A 21,295-nucleotide genomic window follows, 5' to 3' on the forward strand; every position below is an offset into this window, starting at 1 on the left:
CACCATTTCTAAGGGACTTTAGGAAAGCTCCAAACTGCCCTTCGTTCTATGAACAAGAAGAGGACCTTCTCTGTTTAAGTTCAGGTATCCTCTATTTTAAGGCAACCAGGATGGGTATACCAGGTTACAAAAGTGTGCTTGTTTAGTTAGATATCCCATGGTGGGATAACCTATATGAAAGAAAATCGTTTATTTCAGAGTGGTAAATATCCTCAATTTCTACACTCACTACCCTAAAATCATGGGGATAGAGAAGCTATTTAAACCCCTAAACCATTTCCTAGATACTCCTAAGAGAGGTTTACTGGCATTGATCCTGCCTATGAGGAAGGAGAATGGTCAAAATCAAACATCTGGGATAACTGGAGCTGGGACGATGCATAGCCCATACACCACTAGGAATGAGAAAGGAAAACGCATTGGACAGCAGCTAGAGGAGAGGAAGTTGAGAAAGGAGGACCGACAGTCAGAAAGCAAGCTTGCAGGAAAGAGGAAGGAGAGGCCAGGCAGGTTTCTCTTTGCTGGCAGAGGATTTGGGAACCACAATTCGTGTAGTTTGAGTGTGATTATAGTCTTGGGCTTGAAGAAGAGGAGGACAGTATTTCCTTCAGTTTCCCCAAATGTGACCAGAGTTGTTTTGCATTGACATTGGGGAAAAGAAAAGCTAGTGTGTCTTATTCCTTCAATTCTTTACTGAATTTCAGAGTAGTCAAGGCTTACACTTGGAGTGTATTAGTGAGAGGAACCCCAAAAGCTTGAGATGTGCATTTTAAGGCAAGCCTAATGGAGTTGCAGGGTGAGGAGAGGATGTTGTACATATGCCCAACCTGGTAGATTAAGGGGAGGAGATGAAAGCCTGGCTCACTCAAGAGGACAGCTCTCAAGGACAAATCCTTATATCTTCAGAAAAACAAAAATTAGCTACATTTAAAATATAAAGTTTATAATTAAGGTTAAATATGAACTATCCAAGAAAATAAAGACTAATAATTTAAAATAAGTATTTACTAAAAATGAACTCGGAAAACATCTCAGACTTATCCCAGATGCCTAGTATAATGTTTCTAAAGAGTGGCAAAAAACATTAAGTACCATAGAGTTCCAGCACAACACAGAGTTCACACTGGTTAGAAAAATTCATAGATGAAATCAAATATAACAAAGTTCTTTTGATAATTAACCTCCACATACTGGCTCTAGAGCACACCTTGTTAGAACGAATTCCAAGCTAACGTGGATAGTCCTGAGCATCAAAAATTAAATGTTACAACATCAGAAGCAACTTTAGAAGATTTTTTTTTTTTTTTTTTGCGGTACGCGGGCCTCTCACTGTTGTGGCCTCTCCCGTTGCGGAGCACAGGCTCCAGACGCGCAGGCTCAGCGGCCATGGCTCGCGGCCCCAGCCACTCCGCAGCATGTGGGATCTTCCCGGACCGGGGCACGAACCCATGTCCCCTGCATCGGCAGGCGGACTCTCAACCACTGCGCCACCAGGGAAGCCCTAGAAGCTTTTCTTTCTCATACAAGCTGGTTCACAGGATACTATTACCTGTTTTAATTAATTCTTTAATCAGATCTTCCTTCACCTTGATGTTGATAGTAAGTTCCCTCATTTTTTGTTTAGCTTCAGTAAGTATGAGCTCTGAATTCCTTAATTTTTGCAAATTCAACCCTTGACTCTCCTGGAGACATTCAATCTTTAAATCTTTAAAATAAAAGAAACAAAACTGAGAAATAAAAACTATCTGCTCAGAAATATTTGACAGAAGTAGAGTTAAAAAAAAAAAGGCAGATACACAAGCAGTCTAGAGGAAACAGAGGAAGGGACAGACAGAAAAAAAAAGGAAAAAATACATAGCAATTGGGACTTTAGTTTCCCAGCTCACAGTGAGTTTTCCTTTTCTTAAAACATATGTATATGCTCTAGTCATATCCTGTAGGTTCTGATACAGTTTTTCATTACCCTTAGATATTCTGCAATTTGACTTTCTTTAACCCGAGTTATTTAAGAAAGATATAAAATCTCCAGATAGGTAGAGGTTTTAATTTTTTTCCTATTAACTCACAGTTTTACGGTAATCAGAGAATGTAGTCTCCCTCTATCCCAGGCTAATAAGAGTGTGGCCTCACACTGTTTGTTTCTGTCTTGTACTAGAACATAAATCAATTACCTCACTCTTTTAGCTCAGCTGACATTTTTTTCACAGTGAGACTTCCTCAATGAAGGAGCTGGTGCACTGATTTACATCCTGACATTAAGTTTCTTACCTGGTTGTAGACCAGTAACAAACAGTTCAAGGATGGCTACTTGGGTAGCACTTATCTACACTATTTATACATTTTAAAAATTTATCTCAATTTCATTTTTTAATATTACATGCATAAGCTCAAATTTATTTTTAATTATTTATCTTTGGTTGCACTGGGTCTTCACTGCTGCACACAGGCTTTCTCTAGTTGCGGCAAGCAGGGGCTACTCTTCATTGAGGTGAGCAGGCTTCTCATTGCGGTGGCTTCTATTGTGGACAACGGGCTCTAGGCGTGCGGCCTTCAGTAGTTGTGGCTCACGGGCTCTAGGGCGCAGGCTCAGTAGTTGTGGTGCGTGGGCTTAGTTGCTCTGAAGCATGTGGGATCTTCCCGGACCAGGGCTCGAACCCGTGTCCCCTGCATTGGCAGGCAGATTCTTAACCACTGCGCCACCAGGGAAGTCCCCCATAGGCTCTTAAAAAGATGCTATTTTCACAGTGTAGGACTTATCATGTTATTTATATTCTCTGTACTCTTACTCTTGGTGTTGTGACCACACATAGGCTAAGAGAAATGAGCTAAAATCTCCGCGTATACTTTTTGCAACATAAATGTCTTTTATGCTGTTTTTTGATGCATAAATTCTCGTCAGTTGTGAACATTATAAGTACCCACTAGACTAAGTTGGCTCTAATGCCAAATATATCACTAATGGTAGGCATGGGTGCCAGTGAAGCAGTAGAGAGCTAGTAAATTACTTAAGATGCATTTTAAATAAGTCAAGAGTACAATGTATATCAACTCATGTTTGAATATAAAATCCCCATTCTGAGAGATTTAGCCTATAACTCTAGCTTGAATTGATTGGTGGAAAAACTGTTTTCATTAAGGAATAAAAACGAACAAAAATTCAGAGGTAGAGCAGAGAACACAAAGGAAAAGCCAGGAAAGCACTCCTAATCAAGTTCCCGTCTTGGAGAATTCCCAGATGCTTCTTAAATTATTGCCTGAAGAAAAAGAGAGGTGTCATAAATATTAGATCTAAAGTATTTGAGAAAGTCTGTGTACCTTCATTCTCCAATCTTGACTTTTGTGTTTGATCCTGAATATCATTCAATTCAACAAAAGAACAAACAGAGCCTGGCTTTTGAATCCACGAGCAACCTTTATGTCTAAAAAAAAAAAATATCAGGATCAAAGGTAACTTGTCTGTTAGTGGTTTCTAATATGCCCTCAAATTAGTTTCCCCCCAAATTATTCTTTAAATTGATTAATTATTCTGTAAATGATTAATACAAAACAAATGGAACTTACTAATATTCCACAAAATAAAAAGATATCCCCCACCATGTTGGACCCAGTGGAAAATTCATCATGTTTGTTGCCACTGCGGCAGCAGAATTAGGAAATCCAAAATCATTCTCTCTGAAAATTAAAATTCAACCACCATAAACGCTTTAAAGCAAAATTATTTTACAGTTGTTAGACGGATGACTTGTGTTCAAACACTGGTTTCATAACACATTAGTTGACAGTACATGTAGCAAAAACCACTTAACTCTCCTACTAAATGGAAAAAGATATACTTTAATGAAAAAAAACCTACATCTGTATATATTAATTGCATCATGTAATTATGTTTATTAAATCAGTCTATATTAACATACCTAATTTCAGATTTCTCTTGGCCTTCTGACTCTTCATCATCACTGTTATCAGAAAACTGGCAGTGGAGGACTTCATCCTGCTCTTCTAAGTGACCCAGCAGCATCTGACTTCGTGTTCGAAATCCGGCAACTAGTCGATCCAGAGAGTATACAGGAGGACTTGTGTAGACCTTACAAGTGATTCCCCCACCCAACAACAAAAAACGTGATTTTTAGTGTCTGTTTTTATGCTATCACTCAAAATGTTTTTTTAAAGAGGTTAGACAGGTACTCTTAAAATAGCCAATCACTGAAAATATACATTCCCCCCCCGCCCACAAAAAAAGTCAAAATTCATTTCATAATACTATTGTGCCTCATGGACACACACTTCTTTCAGAATCTATACACAGCTCTTCCTCTTCTAGAAAGCTCGTATAGCTTCAGGGAAAATAGCACTCAAAAATGAAACCAAAAAGAGGCATGAGTGAAAACATCACAGCTCTTTTTTTTTTAATATATTTTTTTAAAGATTTCTTTATTATTTATTTATTTATTTTTGGCTGCGTTGGGTCTTAGTCGCGGCATGCAGGATCTTCGTTGAGGCACGCGGGATCTTTCATTGCGGCATGTGTACTTCTCTCTAGTTGCGGCCTGCGGGTTTTCTCTTCTCTAGCTGTGGCGCGCAGGCTCCAGGGCACGTGGGCTCTGTAGTTGTGGTGCGCCAGCTCTAGTTGAGACATGTGAGCTCAACAGTTGTGGCACACAGGCTTAGTTGCCCCTCGGCATGTGGGATCTTAGTTCCCTGACCAGGCCCTGCACTGTAAGGCGGATTGTTTACCACTGGACCACCAGGGAAGTCCCAACATCACAGCTCTTAAACATAGCTCAGGCACTCCCCAACAAATGTGAAGTCCATACACAGTGTAATAGGAGACAACTGTTACCCACCCCACCACAATCTTCCCATTTCTGAACACTTGGAGAATTGCAGTGCTGCTAAGGATCTGCAATTCCCCTCTAATCCAAATCCCACCACATGAAGAAATCCAGAGCCACTACCACTCCTTCTGCCAGGGAAAAATATTCCTGATTTGAAAATTTGAATGTATTTATTCAGACTTTACATGTAGTAGTCAGGGAGAGCTGAATTAATGCTCTAAGTGACACTTAATATGTATCATGGGATAAATAGATTTTCATGGACTAGCCTGGACACTTTCTATATTATTATTCTATTGGCCTTAAGTTCTCAAAAATTCACCTTGGAAAACAATGAATTAGATATTGCCTTTATACTTTTATTCTAGTTTCTGTTACCAAATATTTCCTTTTTAACCACTTCTCTATAACCAAACCTGAGGGTAATTTCTCAAAAAAGGTAAATAATAAGATCTTAGAGGAGACATTCAATTTATTAATATAAATCATTATAAGCTATTAAAATTACTACATACAGTAGAATGTGTATATCACATGGTGTGAAGATTCAATTGACGTAGGTCCTTTACACACCACCTCCCAGGAAAGCCAACCTGATACTGGATATTCCTTGATACTTGATTTTTGTGCCTCCACTGTTGGTCACCTAATAAGACCATCCATCACATCAGCACCATGATGGATGGAGGGTAAAGTTTTCTAGGTGGCCTCCCAATTCTGGGGTATGGAGATTATTTACAGAAGAACCAACTCAAGAAGTATTTATCTAACAAGCACATTGTACCTAGCATGGCCACCTGCACCATAACCAACAGGATTCAAGGTTGCTCTTTGATGGGGGTGGGGGTGGGGGCTGGGAGGAGGGCTTTATTTCAGGAGCAAATAAAACTTTTTGTTCAGAATCAAACTTTGTTTTCTGGGATTGTAACTTGCTTTAAAATTTTCTTTTTACAAAGAAAAGCAAATGACCCAGCTTAATAATGAACACCAAATGGGTTCTGCCACAATGAGTAACATTCAGTAAATTAATTCCTTAACAGTCATTCCACCCAAAAGAATGGTTCTTAGCCCCTTCTGGCTCACCAAGCCTTCTATAATCTGGCCCCTTCCTACCTAAGTGTTGGGTCCTGCTTCTTTCAGTTGCTTCTGCACTCCCTGCTCCCAACAAAGAATATTTTTGCATTTTCAACCATACCCCAAGCAACACGGATCACAATGTAAGTACTCAATAAGCTGAGTAATAATTCAGATAACTTAAGTGTATCCAACTAGAAGGCAATTTTTTTATTCTAACCATTTTTTCCGAGAATTACATAGCAACAGGACTGGACAGAACTTTAAAGATTAGAGTTCAACTCATCCCATGTTTGACTCTCCTCTGTAATACTGCAAGTTATCATTTAACCTCTGCTTAAACAAATTCACTGTGGGGACCCGCACAAGCCCTGAGACCTCTCATATTACTTTGACAGTTCTCATTAATAAATCCCTCTTTATATTGCCTCTTATATTGCCTTATTGCTTCTCATTGGTCCTAGCTCTAGAGACAAAGTCTAACAGTAATGATAAGCCTTCAAATACTTGAAAGTAGTTATCATGTCTCCTCTGAATCAGACTAAATCTAGAGTTACTTCAGATTTTCTCCAGGGTCCTTCAGCAACTTGGTTTTCTCCAAAAATAATCTAATTTGACTTAGGTGTTGTACCCAGACCTGAGCATAATATTCTCAATCATCATACAATAAGATAATCTCTTCTCACTAGTGATGCGTTTGATTTTGTTTCATGAGATGTGTTGTAACTTATTTACCACAGATTGTGGCTTTCACATATTTAATTTTGTAGTTGAATTTGAGAGTTCCACAAAGGTTCATAAGATGTAATTTGTCATTTTGCTACTGTGAACTTGGTATGTTTTGCAGGAATGAGTGCTGGGCTGGCAAGGGAACCTGGTCAAAGCTCAGCAGACACATCTCACACAGCTCTGCTTCATCATGAGCAACAATCTATGCAAAGACGTGATTAAAAAGCAAAACTAATTAATTATTTTGTGAGAAAAAAATGGGCTTTGTGTGAAAGATAAAATCTTAATGAAAACTGAAAAGGCTGTTGACTTCAGTGTATGGGATTTAATGCATAAGAATTTTGTGACTCAATAAAAATGTAATTCATTCAGGAAAAACAGAAAAGATTTTACATATATTTCCACTTTTGTGAGTTTGGAGATTCCAGAGGTTTTAAAAAATATATCCCTTGGGACTTCCCCGGTGATCCAGTAGCAAAGAATCCACTTTCCAATGCAGGGGATGCGGGTTCAATCCCTGGTCAGGGAACTAAGATCCCACATGCCACGGGGCAACTAAGCCCGCATGCCACAACTACTGAGCTCTCACACCTCAACGAGAGCCCGCATGCCACAAACTACAGAGCCCACGCACCCTGGAGCCCACGCACCACAACTAGAGAGAGGAAAAACCCTCATGCCACAACTAGAGAGAAGCCTGTGTGCTGCAACGAGGAGCCCACGCACCGCAATGAAAAAGAAAGATCCCGCATGCCGCAACTAAGACTCGAGGCAGCCAAAAGAAAAAGAAAGAAAGAAAGAAAAAAAATCCCTTAAGAACATTTTTGTTGGTTTTCTTACTATACAATTATGTCAAGTACTGAAAGTGATATTATTTACCTATTGCTTTTATTTCCTTTTCATAATACAATATTTTATCAAATCTAAAATGTCATCAACTGTAAGACACACCATTATTTTTATACCAGCAAAAAAGAAAAAAGCTATCATCTATGACATACCATCAATTGTAAAACATATCCTACCACCAAAGATGATAAAGTGAAAAAAAAAAATGTGAGTCTTATAATCCATGAAAAATGGTAGCATCATCAGCATATATGGTATTATTTTAAACCTAAGTAAAGACTGGTACCACTTTGTAATTTCTTTCCTTCCAAAGTGCCTTTTTGGTATGTACTGATATAACACTGGTGTTTGGCTTTAATTATATCATATTTACCACATTAAGAAAATAGAAACCTCTGTTACATTTTTTTCCTTAAATTTAAATCTAGATTCAATTTTACATGAGTTTACATTAGATGAGTTTCTGGTATCTTTTGAGACAAATGAGTTTCTTTCTCGTTTTTCCTAATAATTTGGTAAATTATAATATTTAGTTGTGAAGGGCAATTTCTTTAGGATTTCTACATAAGTAGATAAATCCTAAAATTCCATTTTGGAATTAAACTTTTTAGATTAAGAGATGGTTGCAAACAACTTAAATGTGCAACAATAGGAAAAAGTACACAATGGTATATCCTTAGGATAAAATATTATTACCTGTCAAAATCATGATATAGAATATTTAATGACTGTCAAGCATTTGTGATACATTGAGAAAAGCTAGCTACAAAAGTATATGTTTTATATATATATATATAATACACTTTTAAAATAAATAAGATCTTTTCACTTTCCCTCCAATATGCATAAACAAACATATAAGAAATAAAATCAAACTCTTTATGCAATCAATTTAAAAACTAATTAAGCCATTGTTCCCCTTTTCCTTTGAAAGTTTTTTTTTTGTTTTGTTTTGTTTTGCGGTACGCGGGCCTCTCACCGTTGTGGCCTCTCCCGTTGCGGAGCACAGGCTCCGGACGCGCAGGCTCAGCGGCCATGGCTCACGGGCCCAGCCCCTCCGCGGCATGTGGGATCTTCCCGGACCGGGGCACGAACCCGTGTCCCCTGCATCGGCAGGCGGACTCTCAACCACTGCGCCACCAGGGAAGCCCTCTTTGAAAGTATTTTAAGTCAAGGAAATATTTCCCTTGTCAGACTATTTTTACTTCAAGAAAATATTTGAGCTAAATTCTAAAAGAAAATATTAGAGCTGGAAAATATTAGCTCAACTTCTGCCAAGGTGACAGAAATCCAGGAAAAAATGAAATGAGATTTCAGACGTCTTCTTTAGCTTAATTTAACTAGTTTTGGTATTTAATATGAAACGTTCTGCTCACTCTAGAACAATGGAACAGGAAACAGGACTTGAACAAGGCTTGGCAGGCTTTGTGTCTTTCCATGCAAGTCTTCATGTCTGCTGCAGTAACCAGTCCAAGCAAGAGTGGGGGCCAGGATTCCTGGACACACAATAGGAGCAAGAGAACTCTCAAAACTGCTGATCATTGCATTTTCTCCCTTTTCCCCTTCTTTTAGTGGCTAGAAGGGTTCTTTTGGGGTAGAAGGAAAATTTTAAAAACAAAACTAAGAATTTGCTAATTTGAATACATGTCCATCCATGATGAAGGAAACAGCACTGGGAGTAAGTGTTGCCATTCCTCAACATAATGCAGAGTCTCTCTGGTCGGGTCTTTTCCTTCCATGTCACAGCAATCTTTTGGCAAACTCACTGGTTCTTTCTTTCTGTTACATCTTAATCCCACTTGGTCATAAGGGAACTTTGAGATTACCTGTAACCACAGAGGAGCTACAAGTCTTATAGTGTATCTGCCCTCTCCTAAGCTATGGTAACCACACTTATGTTTTCCAAACCAAAACCCTTGAAAGTGAAAGGGGGCAACGAAACTAATTAAAATTTTAAAAATAATAATTTGCTAATTTGAAACAATAACTGTGGAAGTCTTTATTCCAGTCATGGCTGTTCAGGTCTAATCAAACAACTAGAGATAAGAACAGAGGGGCCTAGGGACCTCCCTAGTGGCACAATGGTTAAGAATCCACCTGCCAGTGCAGGGAACATGGGTTCGAGCCCTGGTCCGGGAAGATCTCACATGCCACAGAGCAACTAAACCTGTGTGCCACAACTGCTCTAGAGCCCAGGAGCCACAGCTACTGAGCCCATGTGCCACAGCTACGAAAGCCTGCACGCCTAGAGCCCGTGTTCTGCAACAAGAGAAGCCACCACAATGAGAAGCCCGTGCACTGCAACGAACAGTAGCCCCTGCTCACTGCAACTAGAGAAAGCCCGTGCACAGCAACGAAGACCCAACACAGCCATAAATAAATTTATTATTTTTTTTAATCTTAAAAAAATAAAGGAACAGAGGGGCCTAACCCCTTCTCAAGAGTCCATGGAGCTCTGTCTCCTCAAAGAATGTGTGTGTGTTTGTGTGTGTGTGTGCGCACGCATGTGTGTGAACATCTAGTAAAAAGAGAAAGAAACAGAGACTGAGATAATAAATATGTCTAACTTTTATAATCAGAAAAATATGTTGTTATTATTATAAAATAAAAGAATGAACAGAGGGACTTCCCTGGTGGCGCAGTAGTTAAGAATCTGCCTGTCAATGCAGGGAACACAGGTTTGAGCCCTAGTCAGGGAAGATCCCACATGCCGCGGAGCAACTAAGCTCGTGCGCCACAACTACAGAGCCTGCACTCTAGAGCTCGCAAGCCACAACTACTGAGCCCACGTGCCACAACTACTGAAGCCCGCGCGCCTGGAGCCCATGCTCCGCAACAAGAGAAGCCACTGCAATGAGAAGCCCACGCACTGCAACGAAGAGTAGCCCCCGCTCACCTCAACTAGAGAAAGCCCACATGCAGCAATGAAGACCCAACGCAGCCAAAAAAAAATTTTAAAAGAAAAACAAAGAATGAACAGAAACAGGAAATTCTTTCACATTACTAGCCAATAGTAAAAAAAATTCTTTTTAATATAGAAGACTTGATATATAATTAAGTTGAATTAATAGATATCCAATTTGAATCCTACGAAGACCTTATCTTTCTTCTCAAATGTTCTATGCAAATTTACCATGTATTCAACCAAGAAAAAAATGTCAATAACTCTAAAAAGTTTAACTGAAATTAATAGTAACGATGGTTTAAATTTTAAATCCAACCACTCAAAATTGAAAACTGTAGAGGTAACAGCAGCATCTGTCCCACTCATTCTGAGGCATGGAGCCTGGGACATAGTAGAAGCACCCCATGAACATGTGTTAGGATGCAGTGTGCCAGGCACTTTTGGAGTCAACATCTCATGTAAATCCTCCATACACCCCCGCAGGTCCCCCATTCTGACAGATAAGGAGCCTGGGGTTCATACGGTTTTAGTCATCCATCCAGGCCTACACCATAGAGATGGTATCCACACCCAAGCCAGCCTGACTGCAAAGTCTATGACAACTCTCATATTTCTTATCCCTTTGACTGTAACCAATGTATAGATCTCAAACAAATCATTTCCAGTCCTAAAATTAATAAATGGAAACCAAAATTCATGAATCTGCTAATTAGTCTTTTCCATGGTGGAGATTCCTTGATTTTTCAAGAGAAATCAGTGTGTGCACATATTTACCACCCACACACATATTTTTTATAAATAAATAAAAATTAAGATGAAACTTCACACTCATTTTTATATAGTCTTGATTATGTCAAACTTGGCAAGACTGAATAACACATAAATGTCATTTTGAAAATAATCAGACAGACAAAGTAAGTCAAAATAAATACCTCCAACCTCATCAACTTGGGTTCGGTAATTAAAGATAGAAAAAATTCATGAAGATATCAGACTTAGTCATGTCTGAAAATACAATAGCAAAGAGTAGCTTTTTTCTCCTTGATAAATGTAAGCATTATCTTCAACTATTCCTTCCAAATGTATCTATACATTCTCCTACCTATTAATTTTTTTATTAAAAAGAAGCATGATTTAAAAAAGAGTATACATAACAAACAAAAAAGAAGAGTATAAACAAAAGTGTATGAAACCAAATGGAAAAAAAACCTGCTAAGACTATACAAATACACTGTGATATTATATTATATACAATATTTTTAAAATCTTATAATAAGAAAGAAATTAATGCTTAGACTTTACCTTCCTGGAATCTGATCTTGCTGGAATATAAATATAATGCTCCAAACGGGTATCAAATGGTACAGTATATGGTCTCTTTTCAGGTATCCTGGCATCTGGCCCATTACCACAAGTTTCCTTAACTGACGAAGTCATTGACAGGTTAAGTTTTGTTAGTTCTTCACTCAGTTGATCCACAAGAAGTTGTTGTTCTATTATTTTTTCATTCTTTGTAGAAGAGAGATAAGAATTTTAAAAACAGAGAACCTCAGTATGTGTATAATGATTAAAAATAACTGTACATCGACCAAAATTACAACTACCTTAACAAAACAGTAAAACCTCATTTATCCAAAGACTAGCCTTCTGGGATTTCCCTGGCGGTCCAGTGGTTAAGACTCCACACTTCCACAGCAGTGGGCGCAGGTTCCATCCCTGGTCACGGAACTAAGATCCTGCAGGGTGTGTGGCGCAGCCAAAAAAAAAAAATATTTTTTTTTCTAAAAAGAAAAAACCCAAAAAACAAAGACTAGCTTTCTGGTGTTCACAAGAATTTAGGATTGTCCTGAGTGGTAAAAACTTTCGAATAGTAAGCCAATAAATACCGCCTAAAGAGTGTGCAAGACAGTGCCCCACACACTGTGACTGGTTAGCTTGCCAACCTGAAGCACTGTGATTAGCTGATCTTTATAAAAGTTTGAAACTTCAGAGTGAAATCCAAGAAGTAACAAGAGACCAGAAAGTTAAAAAGTGTAGAAAATTGCAAAGAGCTGAGGTGACAGCAAAGGGGACAGAAAGTGGTAACAGGTGCAGTGAAGTGAAAGCCTTTACTCAGCAAAAAAGAAAGCCAGAAACACAAAGAGATAGAAGATAGGCAATTGAGAGTCGTGGGAGAAAGAACTTGGAAATCAAAGGCAGAACAAATTATATGGGGGGGTGGGGGGGGGAGACACCGTGTGTGGTTTATCTTCTTACATATCCTCTAAAGAAAAATTCTGAAGTATATCCAATCTAGAAAGCTCTAACATCAATCTTTGTTTTATAAGCACAATATTATGTAAATAAGAAATGTCATTCATCTTAATATTTCACATGTATTATAATGTTTAAATAGGAGAAAAAAAAACCCTAAACTTTCACTGTGTTAATGCTGAGCTATAAAATGTAACTTTATTTTAAAAGTCATGTATTCAGATAATTAAAATATAAAACATCAATAGCATATAAGTTGACGGGGGATATTAAATGGAGTCCTTATACTCTCTAGGAAAAGGGTAAAAATACCAATTAATATTAGACTGTATTAAGTCAAGGGTGCATGGTATACTCTCCAGAATAACCACTAAAAAAAGTGAAAGTACAACTTCTAAGGTAATGAAGTAAATTTAAAAATACACAATTAATCCAAAAGAAGGTAAGAAGGAGAGAAGAAGAAACATAGAGCAGATAGGATAAGTAAAAATCACAATGGTGGGATTATAACCAGAATGTAATAGTAATTATGTTAAATTCAGAAATGAACTAAGTAATCCAATTAAAGGATAAGGACTGTCAGAAAGAATTGTAAAATTATCTAACCTGCTAATTACAAGAAACACAACTAAAATAGACACAGAAGGATTAAAAAGAAGATGGAAAAAGAGATACCATGTAAACATTAATCAAAAGAAAGCTGGTATAGCTATATTAATATAAAATAGATTTTAAGGCAAAAACCATTAGAAGAGATAAAATGAGGGAAAAAGTGATTTAAAAAAAAGGTCAATTTACCAGGATGATGTAACAATTCTACATTTCTATGTACTTAATAACCGAGCTTAAATATATATAATGCAAAAATGGTCACTATTTTCAAGACAAATCCAAAATTATAGTGGGTGATTTTAACATCACTCTAAATCACTGATATGACAAAAAGACCCCCAAAAAGTGAGTAAAAATATAGATTTGAATAACAGGATAAACAGGATTAAGAGTACCCAATGATTGCAGAATACACATTCTTTTCAAACACTTCTGTAGTATCTACAAAAACTGGCCTTATGCTAAGCCATAAAGCAATTTTCAACACAAAGAACTGAAATGATACAATTAAGCTAAAAATTGATAAATCCAACTAAGCTAAAAGTTAATAAAAAGAAATCCTCCATGTGTTGGAAATAAAATAACTATATAACCCATAGGTCAAAGAAAAAAGTCACAATAAAAATTAGGAAATATTTTGAGGCAAATGTGAAATGCAGGTAAAAATAAGCTTAGGAGGAAACATATAAATTTAAATGCATATATTATAGAAGGCTAAAAATATATAGAAAGGCTAAAAATCAATGAACTAAGCATCCATCTAAAGAATTTAGAAAGATAGCATAGGATGCTATCCCCAAAAAAGCAGAAAAAATTAAATAATAAAGATAAGGGTAGAAATTAATTAAATAATAAATAAACATATACTAGAGAAGATCAACAAAGTCAAGAATTTCTTCTCTGAAGAGACTAATAAAATTGATAAATCCCTGGTGAAGTTGATCAAGGAAAAAAAAAAGAGAGAAGGCACAAATAACCAGGAATGAAAAGGGGGATATCATCACACGTCTAAAAACATTAAAGAGATAAGAGACTATTACAAACTTATGCCAATAAATATGAAAACTTAGACACAGTTGTTAGATTCTTAGACAAATAAACCTTATCAAAAGGGGGGCAAAAAGAAAATATGATTGAATTCATAATAAAACATTCCACAAAGAAATGTTCCAGTCCCAAATGTTTTTCAGGTGAATTCAACCAAACATTTAAGGAAGAAATAACACTAATTTTTCACACACTCTTCTAAAGTATAGAAAGAGAAGGAATGCTACCTAACCTATATTATTAGGCTAACCTAATTTGTTACAATATCTAACAAGAATATTTTGAGAAAGGAAAATATAGGCTAATCTCACACATGAATAGAGATGCTAAAATCCTTAACAAAATAATCACAAACCAAATCAAGGACACTTGTAGAAAACAGTTAACACAGCAGACCTGACTGCTATCCTTTGAAAGACCTGCTTAAGAAGTTGTCCATTGGCTGGTGTCTGGGAACTTGGATCCTAAGAGGGTTCCCAACACCCTAACTGGTAAGAGTGGCTCACTGTGCTCAAAGTGTTTGTACAGACAAGGTGGTTTATGTTGAACACCTGCTTTCCTTCTGGTAGTCTGGAATTTTGGTACATGCTGGGCAGAGAATGCCTTCATTACCAGCCCTCAATAAAACCTGAGTCTCTACTGAGTTTCCTTGGTAGACAACATTTCACGTGAGCTGTCACAGGCTTTGCTGGGGGAATTAAGCACATGTGGATGACTCCACCGGGAGACAACTCTTGGAAGCCTGTGCCTGTTTTCTCCTGGACTTCACTCTATGTCCCCGTTCCCTTTGCTCTCCTTTCACAGTAATAAATCTTAGCCACGAGCACAACTATATGCTGAGTCTTCCTGGTTCATCATCCAACCTGAGGGTGGTCTTGGGGACCCCCAACACAATACATCATGACCCAAAGAAAGGTTTATTCCAGGAATATAAGATTGGTTTAAAAATTAGAAAAATCAATATAATTCACCACATTAACAGGATAAAGGGAGGAAATCATGATAAAGAAAAATCATTTGATAAAATTTAATATCCATTCATAATAAAAATTCTCAGCAAAGAAATTTTCCTTGGTTTGATAAAGGATAAATTAAAAATATATATATATTGGGACTTCCCTGGTGGTCCAGCAGTTAAGACTCCACACTTCCACTGCAGGAGGCACAGGTTGATCCTAGTCGGGGAAGTTCCACATACTGCACAATGCAGCCAAAAAGTAAAAAAAAAAAAAAAAAAATCTACAGCAAACATGATACTTAATAGTGAAACAGTGAAAGCTTTTCTTCAGCAGTTGGAAACAAGACAAGGATGTTTGGTATCAACACTTGTATTCAACACTGTATTAAAGATGTCAGTCAATGAAGTAAGGTTAAAAAAAAAAACAGAAGGTATAAGGATCATAAAGGAAGAAATAAAAATGTCTTCATTTGCAGATGACATAATTATAAATGAAAATCCTAAAGAATTTACATAAAATATCAGAATTAAAAAATGAATTTAATCAGGTTGCTGGGTATAAGCTATCAACATACACAAATCAATACAGTTACACATACCAACAAAAAATGAAAATCTGAAAAGATTCCATTTACAGTCACATAAAAAAATAAAGTACCTGGGAATGAATCTAACAAAAGATGTGCAATACTTCTACATACACACAAAAAAGTCATTATTGAGAAAAACCAAAGAAAACATGAGTAAATGGAGGAATATACCATGTTCATGGGTTAGTGAAAAGACTCATGATCAAAAGATGTTAACTCTTTCCAAATGTATCTTATAGATTTAATGCAATCCCAACCAAAATCACAAAAAAGTTTTTTTTTTTTTTTTTGTGGTCCTTGAAAAGCTGATTCTAAAATTTATATGGAGCAACCAAGACATTCTTGGGGAGGAGGGAAACAGAGCAGAGGCCTTGCTCTATAGAATATCTAGACTTATTAGGAACCTGCAATAAATAAGAAATGTGACATTGGTCCAAAGACAGAAAAACCAATGAGATACAACAGAAGTCCCAGAAATATACAATAGATGCATGCATGAATGAACCTTGACTTATGACAAAGACAGTGGTGAAAAGATGGCCTTTTCAAAAAGTGACGCTGGAACAAATGGATAGCTATATGGAAAAAAAATGAAATTTGACCTTTACTTTACCCCATACGCAAAAATCAATTTCAGGAGAACTGTACAGCAAAATGTAAAAGGCAAAACAATAAAGCTCCTAGAAGATAATATAGAAAGACTCAGTCCAATAGGAAAGCAAGCAAGAAACTTGAATGAGCATTTCACAAAAGAAGGTATCCAAATAGCAAAAAAACATGAAGAAGTGCTCAACTTCACTAGTCATCGGGGAAGTGCAAATTAAAACCACAATAAAATAATATTATATACCTACCAGATTGCCTAAGATTTAAAACTTTACAATAACAAATGCTGGCAAGCAAGTGGAGCAGCAGGAATGCTCATACAGTGCTGGTGCAAGTTTAAACTGGAAAACAAGTTTGGTATCATTTACTAAGGTTGAAGATTCGCCTACCCTATGACCTAGCAATTCAACTCCTAGGCACAAATCCAAAAGAAATGTGTGTGCGTGTGCACCAGGAGACATGTTTAAGAAAATTCATAGAAAAAAATGTCTATCAACAGTAGAACAGAAAAATAAATTGTGGTATATTCATACAATGAAATCCTGTACAGCTATAAACTAATCAAGCTACAGCTACACACAACGTGGATGAATCAGAACAAATAAAATGTTCAATAAAAGCAACCAGATACTAAAGAATATATATTGAATGATTAAATTTATAAAAATTCCAAAAACTAAACTGTAGTGTTCAAGGATACATAGTAAAACCACAAAGCAAAGCAAGGAAATTATCATTATGAAAATTAGGAGAGCAGCTCTCTCCGAGGAGGAGAGACTAAGGGCTTTCGAGGGGCTGGCAGTGTGCTATTTCTTGAACTGGTGGTGGCTACCCAGCTGTTCTCTTTGTGATAAATCACTGAACAACACATATTATTTTATATATGTTTTATGTTTTTAAATTATTACAGGATTAGAAGGGTTAAAAAAGAAAACAAAAATAATGTCAAAATCAAAGTCTAATTTGTCTGAATCAGATTATTACTCAGAGCAGTAGTTACTCCTTGATAGGAAGCTAAAGTCTTTAAATGAAATTAACTGTTTGGGGGGCTGGTAGGGTTCATAGCCAGGGAGTATAATATTTAGGGACATACCATGTTACTCTGCAGCCACATCCATGTTAATACAGAAAAGCTAAGATAGAGAAATTGAAATATTTAGCCAAAATTAAAGAGCAAATCACTGATGGAGTATAAAACGATAATCTAACAAATCAAAAAGTTTAAATTATGTGTTTACCTTCCAACACTTGACAATATCATATTGCCTATTACTTTGGCAAACAACGGAAGGGAAAGTATAAAGAAAGGATAACCATAATATGATTTGCAAATTAAGTTCCTGGGTATAAGGTTTTGTTTTTTTGTTTGTTTGTTTATTTGCGGTACGCGGGCCTCTCACTGTTGTGGCCTCTCCCGCTGAGGAGCACAGGCTCTGGATGCGCAGGCCCAGCGGCCATGGCCCACAGGCCCAGCCACTCTGCGGCATGTGGGATCTTCCCGGACCGGGGCACGAACCCGCGTCCCCTGCATCGGCACTTGGACCCCCAACCACTGCGCCACCAGGGAAGCCCCAGGTTTTGTATTTTTGAAATATAAGTCAAGCTAACTATAAAAATGTTTTCCCTTCACACCAATTTAGGAGGAAAACTGTAATAACTCTTTCAGGTGCTTGTGTTCAGAACTCCATCTGAAACCTGTTTTTGCAAACATTCCCACTTATCATTTACAATGCTATTTTATTTAGTCATGTACTATTCCAATGAAATATACAGAGCAAGGTACATTAAAAAACTCTACCTGCAACCTATTCACTTTTTGCGCTTCTTTCAAAGATATAACATGTCCTTTGTTTTCCTGCATCATCATTTGCATTTGATTCTTTAGTTCCTTCACTTCCAGGTCCTTCTGATTAAATACTACTTCAGCAGCAGCAAGAGCACACTGGGGGGAGGGAAAGAAAGCACAAGAGAGATTCAATATGGAAAGTACTCGAGAGCGAGCCCACATAATACCACAAAAACTGTGGTTTAATGACACCTTGAAGATGTCTCTTAAAATTGTCTTATCCTTTGTTTCTGGTTTCTTTATAAGAAAGGCAGAAACAGCTGAGAGGACCTATTACTGCTATAATGTAAGAATTAATCACCACAAGGACAGGAAGATTTTCCTTACTTTTATTTCCTGCATTTTAACATTGAAGCCAGTTATTCAAGTTCTAGAGTACATTCAATGAGATTTTTATAAGTTTTCTAGAATTGCCATGAGATTTTAATGTGGGTTTTTAAAAATCAAAGAGGTCACATTTCCCAAACTGACCTATAGAGTATAACAGTGCATTTGGATGTTTAAATAAAGAACATTTGCTAATTTTGCACCCTTTCACTAAAAAGAGATATATTTTGAAGATGTCTGGAAATATGGTTAAATGTATAGTTTTCTTAGTTTGCCTGTCTCCAAATAAACTCGGGATATGCAAATAATACTTTTAAAACAAATTTTGAACTAAATAAACAGAAAATTAACATTGATCAAGGGTCTACTTTATGCTAGATTGTAACTTGGCATTTTAAAAATATCTCACTGAATTGACATGATTCCTTTTTCATGAAGAAACTAAAGCTCAGTGAGTTAACACCTCTTCCCAGGACAACACACTGGATAAAACCAAATTCCTGACAGTCAACTCCAGGGCCTTTCTAGATCCGAAGCCTATGCTCTTTCTGCTAAGCCACAGGAAAAGAGAAGAAAGAGTAGCTATTTACAAAATGGTGCTCTCTTTACAAACAAGATTTAATTCACAAAACCAGAGCATGTGCGTGACCTCTCAGGTGGTGGTGTGGAGGTGGATGGGCCTCTGCACTGGGAACCCACGGACTAAGGCCAGCCCTGAATTTGCTACAGCCTTCCCTTGGGACTTTGGGCAAGTCCCTTCTTTTCTCTGCTTGGGATCTTTGAATGACCAAATAAGGAGAGGACGCATGACCCTGATGGTCCTTATAAACCTATATATTTATATGACCTTTATGACTTTTCTGTTTTTAAAATAAAATATAACTATAATTCTCATTAGTTAATACCCTCTGCTATGGGCAATTAATTGCCCATCCAAGAAGCTTAAAATGTAACTGCTCTCCCAGTGCTGCATATTTAAATATTTTTACATATACTTTATAAACTACAGTTTTATTGTTTATTATTTATTTAGAAGTATTTATCTGTTGAGTATATTCATGTTCACATACTGTCCCTGTGTTCAAATTATGGAGTACAAAAGTAACCAAGAGACTTAAGAGGTATTTATGAGGGGATGAGCTGCCTTCACAGAACCCCTGGCACGTGGCCCTACCTACAACTACTGAGTCCAATCCCTTAGCTGCCACAGATGTATAACCTAGGCCCAGGTAGAAGAAGAATAAATGAGAGGAGATCATAATAGGCTAATGTGTATTAAGCCTTACTATAGCTCAGGCATCTTTATCATCACTTTATGGGAACTAATAATGCTCTAATAGCTTTCAAAGCAACCCTAAACGGAGCTTATTATTAGTGTTTCCATTTTACAGGTAGGGAAACTGAAGCACAGAGAGGTTAAGTACTTGTCCAAGGTCAGAGAGCTAGTAAACAGAGGAGCTGGGATTCAAACCTTTGAAGTTTGTTACCCATGTTCTTAACTACTATATTCTCTCACAGAAAAAAAGAACAGAAATGAAGTTTAAAAAACAATTTTTTAAAGAGACATATGGGGTAAGGAATGACACCAATCATTTGTCTATTTGCTGTTCAGTGGTATCCATAGATTACTAGGCCTAGAAGGTTGCAGACCAAAAAAGGGAATCCATTTTTTTAAATTGGGAAACACTGAATGCTATATCTCTCACCTGGAGACTCACAATATACATCAGTACTTTTCAAAGTTCTGGGAAGTCTTTGGATTAAGAAACCTGTTTGTTTTTTGCAACCTAGCATTTCCCAAAACTATCTGATCATGGTACCATTTTTCATCAAGACTGTTAATATCTTTGGGATATCATAATCTAGAGTACATTATCTAGAGCAAGTTTAAATTTAGAGTTTCCAACAGACGGAGAGAGGAGGTTACTACCCATCTCACCCCCAAGCAGATGGGTTTTGTGGGCTTCCAAAATCAGTCATCTTAGAAGCATGCTTTCTACCACCAACTCCTATAGTGTACCACAAAGTTCAAGCTTCCTATTACCTGTACTTAATGTTCTGCCAGTTTCTTATACCAAACAGGAAGGGCCAGGCCTGCTCTATTTAAGAAAAAGGCAGAGCAGAGTTACTGCCTTTAAAAAAAAAAAAAATCCATGATTTTAAAAGCAGTACTTTATATGCTTATATTTAAAGATCAAAGCTTTGTAAAAGAGCAGCAGTTCTCGTAGTGTATTCAGTAGTGAATCTTTTAGCTGAAACTTAGACCCTTTCAGGGTATCCATGAGGTTAAAACCATTTTCCTAGTTATACTAAAATGATATTTGCCTTTTTCACCATGTTGTCATTTGTACTGATGGTGCAAAAACAATGATATGTAATACTGCTGGCTCCTAGTATGAATAAAGAAAGTGTCACCAAACTGTAGTGGTAGCCACTGTATTCTTCACTGCTGTGCCCTAACAATACAAACAAACCAACAAATGCCAGTTTCACTTAAGAATATCTTGATGAAGGAATAAACATGATTTCATTAAATCTCAACACATGAGCACTTTTTTAGTATTCTATGTGTCAAATGGGAGGTATGCATAAAGTAGTTCTGCTGTATACTGAAGGGTGATAGTTATCTGGGGCAAAAAATCTTGTGCAACTGTTTGAGTTGCA

General features: G+C 37.0%; 1 protein-coding gene across 8 annotated transcripts in view; it reads right to left on the reverse strand.

Annotated features, from left to right (window-relative positions):
- The window catches only part of KIF27 (kinesin family member 27), an 88,016-nt gene that overhangs the window by 50,114 nt on the left and 16,607 nt on the right, over positions 1-21,295 (reverse strand). For 7 of the 8 annotated variants that reach the window (XM_060155326.1, XM_060155323.1, XM_060155327.1 and 4 more), the window contains 5 exons: positions 18,257-18,400; positions 11,695-11,901; positions 3,915-4,084; positions 3,316-3,419; positions 1,550-1,705 (listed from right to left, as the gene is read on the reverse strand). In XM_060155326.1, coding sequence (XP_060011309.1) covers positions 1,550-1,705; positions 3,316-3,419; positions 3,915-4,084; positions 11,695-11,901; positions 18,257-18,400 — 781 coding nt within the window. The remainder of the gene's footprint in view (positions 1-1,549; positions 1,706-3,315; positions 3,420-3,914; positions 4,085-11,694; positions 11,902-18,256; positions 18,401-21,295) is intronic. The other variant, XM_060155321.1, reaches the window with a different exon arrangement.

The sequence above is a fragment of the Lagenorhynchus albirostris genome, chromosome 7, assembly GCF_949774975.1.
Source record: "Lagenorhynchus albirostris chromosome 7, mLagAlb1.1, whole genome shotgun sequence".
NCBI classification, from domain to species: domain Eukaryota; kingdom Metazoa; phylum Chordata; class Mammalia; order Artiodactyla; family Delphinidae; genus Lagenorhynchus; species Lagenorhynchus albirostris.